Source organism: Rhipicephalus microplus, chromosome 7, assembly GCF_043290135.1.
Source record: "Rhipicephalus microplus isolate Deutch F79 chromosome 7, USDA_Rmic, whole genome shotgun sequence".
NCBI lineage: Eukaryota > Metazoa > Arthropoda > Arachnida > Ixodida > Ixodidae > Rhipicephalus > Rhipicephalus microplus.
This window is the reverse complement of record NC_134706.1, coordinates 52,800,904-52,805,846: the sequence shown is the minus strand read 5'-3', so window position 1 is coordinate 52,805,846 and position 4,943 is coordinate 52,800,904. Positions and strand designations below refer to the sequence as shown.

Below are 4,943 nucleotides of genomic sequence, written 5' to 3'. Positions count from 1 at the left end.
TTTTGATGGAGGCGAAAATGCTGTAGGCCTGTGTGCTCGGATTTCGGTGCATGTTAAAGAACACCAGAAGGTCGAAATTTCTGGAGCCCTCAGCTACGGCGTCTCTCATAATCATGTCGTGGTTTTGGGACGTTTACTTGCACATATAAATCAAGCAAGCAATTCTTGTATGATAGATCCCGTACATTATAGCGCGAGAAAAATGCACCAAGATGGGACGAGAAAAGCGCACAGACGCAGCGCGAATCAAATTTATCGTAGTTCGACGAACAATAAACAAGAAGACATACTTGGACAACAGAGGACACATACATTGAACGTTTAGTAACAGATAGTATTTTCACCCAAGATGTTTACTCAAAGTGTGTACGAATATTCATATACATTATATCAATCTTCAGAGTCTATCTTCAAAGGATGTTAATCTAACGACTCTATCGTTAGAGTTTTTAATTTCAATGTGTCATGCAAGACCATTTGGACGCTGACACTCTTTGTTGACCAGGCATTTTTTAGGAGCGTGCCCACGAGCCTCCCTGATCTGGAAAAATCCTTGTGGCATGGTCATCGAGCCTTCTTTGACGATGTTGCTCAATAAGGGTAGGGCTTCGGTCGTGGTGAAGATATTCCACGCCAGAGGACCTTTGACAAACTCTTTGGACGTCAGTGCAAGGAAGCGCAGCTCGAGAAAAAACGGCAGCATAATAGCGCGAACGACGGGCTGTTGATCGTTCTCCGTGACGCGTGACAGTGCCTGATCAAGCGACCACTTGTACACTGCTGTCACCATTGATACCTCTGGAACATTGGTCGCGTGGCGGAGGATGAATCTTACGGTGATCTCGGTAGAAGAGGTGATCTTCGAAGAGCTAATCACCCTGAGAGTGTCCTGAATGATGAATGTGCTGGCGTGGTCAAGCAGGTCTTCTTCACCTATGGTGAAAACGTAGTTCAGGAGAGGACACACGTCGTCCAGCTTCATGTGGCCTTTCACGAATGACACGCATCTCTCTTCCAGTTTAGGGACGAGATACTTGGCAGCGGCGGTGCGCATGCACAGGGCCTGATGCACGTTAGCCACTTCCAGACATCCGCTGTAGAAGTACATGCATTGAGAAACAATTCAATAAAGCAGTTGGCTTAAACAGTTTCCCTCAACGTGGTGTCATGTCTGTTAAGCTCAGTCTGCTGTGTCATGAAACACCGTCATACATGTTGTAGAACATAAGGCCTTTTCTGAAACAATGCTAGTCTAGCATACTGGGGGGAGGGGGGCAATAAGAATTCAGCACTGGATTTTATTCAAAGTTGATGGCAATAATTACTATTGAAATAAAATAAACCCTTCCAAATGAATAAACCTATTAAATATTATTACATATATAATAATGCTATGTGGTAACATTATACTGTTTCGGGTTGTGTTTGTGCTATACAGAATGTGGATGGTGCCTGGAGAATGGGCCAGCTGTGGCTTTACACCGTTTTCAACAAAGCGGAATGCTTCAGCGCATGATTCAAGCTGCAATTAGAGCATACAAAGTTATCTAAAGGTTTTCGAGAATAAATTATGGCGTACTCTTAATCTTTGCCTGAACACGACAGCGATGTTTTGTCCCAACTGCTTAGATAAACCACTTAGCGCGTACTTCATATTGTTTGATGTTACTCGACAAGCTTAGATGGTGCATAACTACAACGCAATTGATTAAGTTCAAAGTGGCGTCCGTCGGTGAATGTTTCGCACAAGCCGCACTCTATGTATTATGGGTAGCATGCTTTGAACCAGGGAAAAATGTCTTCGAACTTGCTATGCACCCATTAAGTGGTTGTACGGGAAGGCCGGCAGTAATGTGTGTCCCTTTTCTAGAAAGTGGCCTGCCTCAAAACCACGAAGTCGTTATAATCACACGTTTTGACGCCCGATGGCAATGTACGTGTGTACCACGCATTATTACTTCGGTATCAAAGGTTACATTGTGAAGCATGTATACAGGACGCCTTTGTAAAGCATAAACGTTTTTCGCACAGCATTTACAAGCGGAAAAAAATTATATCACTGTATTTCCAAGCAGAAGCGTTGCTATGCGGTAGAACACCTGTTTGCAACGCAAACAGCCAGGTTAGATTCTCACTCGGTTCCAGCAATCTTATTTAATTATTTTGTGCATCTTTCTGACTTTGTTTTGTCACTCAAAAGATTATTTTTCGCTCGGAACCAACTATGCCGACGCCAACACCGCACTTTCTGCAAAACGAGCTCTTTAGCGCTATCTCGTTAAAAGTTCGCAGGCAACTTGATGGGCTGCCTATATGCAGCACTGGTAAACCAGTTTTTGAGACGAACTACAAGCTCAGCGAACACACAGCCTGCATTTTTGGGCCCGTGGTGTTACTGACAAGGATATCAAAATACTGGACAACTACAGTTGGCTGATCACCAGAAGACTATCGATCGGGACAGCAAGTGATGTGGAACCATGAAATTCAACGTAGGAGGTAGGAAGAAAACTATGTAGGAAGTTAACGTAAGAGGTAGGAAGAAACTATCGGGATAACGCGTTGGGAAACTCCATGCTTCTATTTGAAAATAAATTTTATGCAGTGACCCCAGGATTTCAGGGGGTTTTTATGTCTAAAAAATGTGCAGGCACAAAAGAGTGCACAAATGTTGCCGCAAATTAGTTCCACGTATGATATCGCGAAGAAGAAACGCAGCGGAAAATTCACGGCAAAGAGAATCATAGGGAGGGAGGTTTCCATTGCACCACACTCAACCGAGCGACAATTTGCTGGTAACGTTTGGCACAGGGGAAGATGAAAGAAAGTGAAGGCAAAGCTCAGCGGATACTGAATGAAAGTGATCGACAAAATGCTCGTTCACATAGGTGAGAAATACGGGTTGGGTCCATCATCCTGTGAGTAGGGCGGAGACAGAATTTACCTCAAGAGGCCTCTGACGCCTTCCGGGTGCAAGCCAGTGATCACTATGCGGTCCTCTTTGGCGAAGTCACCATAAAACATGACCTTGAACACTTCATTCTGCAAAGCCAGGATCATCTTGTGAGCCTTGAAGGTCGCCTTTGTGCCCGGGAAATGGGAACTATCCACCACGATCTCCACGTCGGCGAGGTCACCGGAATCCAGACATTCGGTAAAGGAAAACACCTGAAAAGAGGCAAAATGCACACTGCGATGACGCCAATTCGTTATAGAGCGATCACAAGTGCGATCGATTGGTTTGGAAAACTGTAAATGACACACGTAGCGCATTTCAATAAAACTTTGAGTTAAGAGATCGTCAAATAGAATGGAAACTTTTCGACTGTTTTCTGTTGGAGGTGTACGAGCATAAAGTCATTGTATGAACGCATGCAGGGATGGTGAGGAGAAAAAAAAACAGTGCTAAGTAACGTATCTCAGCGGCCGGCAGTGGTCGCTATAAAAGGTGCATCACCTATATTATTACGCAAACGAAGCTTGAAGGCACAAACGGTAGCAAACTACTGTGTGAGAAAAATTAATTTTGCACTTTTTAATAAATTCTAGATTTATTCAGAGATGAGAAAAACTGCATTCGTTACCTCGGCACCCGTCGCAGCCTCTTTGATAACTTCCTCGGCATGGAAGGGCGGACACGGGTAGGAGTAACTGCAAATATTTCTTGACATGCTACGAATGTTCCGGTAATCTGGAAAGGAAAACACACAAGAAAAAATGTATTGCAGCCGAATTTTCTTCTTGGAGCCACCAGCCAGGGTCTGGCAAAGCAGGCTCGCCCTTCCCCACCACCAAACTTTTTTTCAGCATGACGTACACACTACGAAATGACACTCGACCACATTTGGCTACCCGAATCCTTCCAGAAATAAAGATGATCCCCCCCCTCCCCCCCCAAAAAATTAAAAAAAAATGTCTGCCTGCAACCTTGCCACCCGCCGATTGTCGAATGGTTGTGGTACTCGAGTGCTTAATCGATGGTTGCGTGATCGAACACAGGCCGCGGCGACCGCATTTTTGTAGAGGTCATAATCCTCGAGGCATGAGCACTTTGATTAAGGCGCACGTTAACGAGCCACAGCTTGTCAAACTTTTCCGACCCCACCAATATAGTGTTCCTCATAACCATATCGATGTTTTGAAAGGGAGACTAAAGGCAACTATTAGGTCGATGTTGATTGTTGAAATAGCAGTCCGGAAACCTCGTAGTATTACTTTTGTGCTAAGGAAGGGCCTATCTTGAAATAAAATGGCGTTTTAGTGGTTCGTATCAGGTTAGCGCACTTCAAATTACCAACCTCAAGAAGCGGACTGACCGAACCAACTCTCGTCACTGCTGCTGTGCATATCGTTGCCCGGCTTTACTGCGTTAGTAGCAGCATACCGAAAGCAGTGGGAGCCACAGCAGCAACAATGGCCATTAATCGATTTCCCGCCACTGGCTCCAAATTTGCAGGCATTTTTTTTTTTGTTCAACTGGGCCACGCTAGATAGCACCGCCTGTCCATTGTAACTACGTGAAAATTGGATTTTTGAACCACTCACGCCATTCCCCATAATCACGTCCAGCGGTTCTTTTTTCCATGAATCAAACAGGAACGAACATGCAGCATTTTATTGCGTCTCTTGATGCCCGGAAGGTTCTTTATTTAGTGCAGCTAGGCCGATTACTTGTGATTAATTGTAGGCGGTTCGTCTGATGTCATCGGGATCATTCTGAGAATGCCTATACTGCGGCGCATGCGTTCTTGTGCTTTTTTTGTTTTATTCGTAAGTACGACATTGGTATCGATAATATTGTCATTTTGTATTGATTATATTGTATTCATAATATTGCCATCAGAACCTCCATGGTTCTCCTCATGGCCGTGAAATCGCCGCCTCCTCTCACTCACCTCTCCGCCCAAGGCACACTCACGCGTGCACAAAGAAGAAATAACGTA

General features: G+C 44.6%; 1 protein-coding gene across 1 annotated transcript; it reads right to left on the bottom strand.

Moving 5' to 3' along the window:
- Window positions 1–463: 463 nt before the first annotated feature.
- LOC119179219 (BTB/POZ domain-containing protein 6) lies at window positions 464–4,421 on the bottom strand. Its single transcript, XM_075869995.1, has 4 exons — window positions 4,385–4,421; window positions 3,585–3,691; window positions 2,945–3,168; window positions 464–1,094 (listed from the first exon to the last, which is right to left on the bottom strand). The coding sequence occupies exons 1-4, from the start codon at window positions 4,419–4,421 to the stop codon at window positions 464–466; spliced, it is 999 nt and encodes a 332-aa protein (XP_075726110.1).
- Window positions 4,422–4,943: the final 522 nt, after the last annotated feature.

Bases quoted from the DNA above. Each gene is read 5' to 3' on its own strand.
- LOC119179219 (XM_075869995.1), bottom strand. From the start codon at position 4,421: ATGGCCATTGTTGCTGCTGTGGCTCCCACTGCTTTCG. The intron at 3,169-3,584 runs GTAACGAATGCA...GCCTCTTTTCAG, and splicing joins AGGCTGCGACGGGTGCCGAG to GTGTTTTCCTTTACCGAATG. The intron at 1,095-2,944 runs GTAAATTCTGTC...GTACTTCTACAG, and splicing joins GGCGTCAGAGGCCTCTTGAG to CGGATGTCTGGAAGTGGCTA.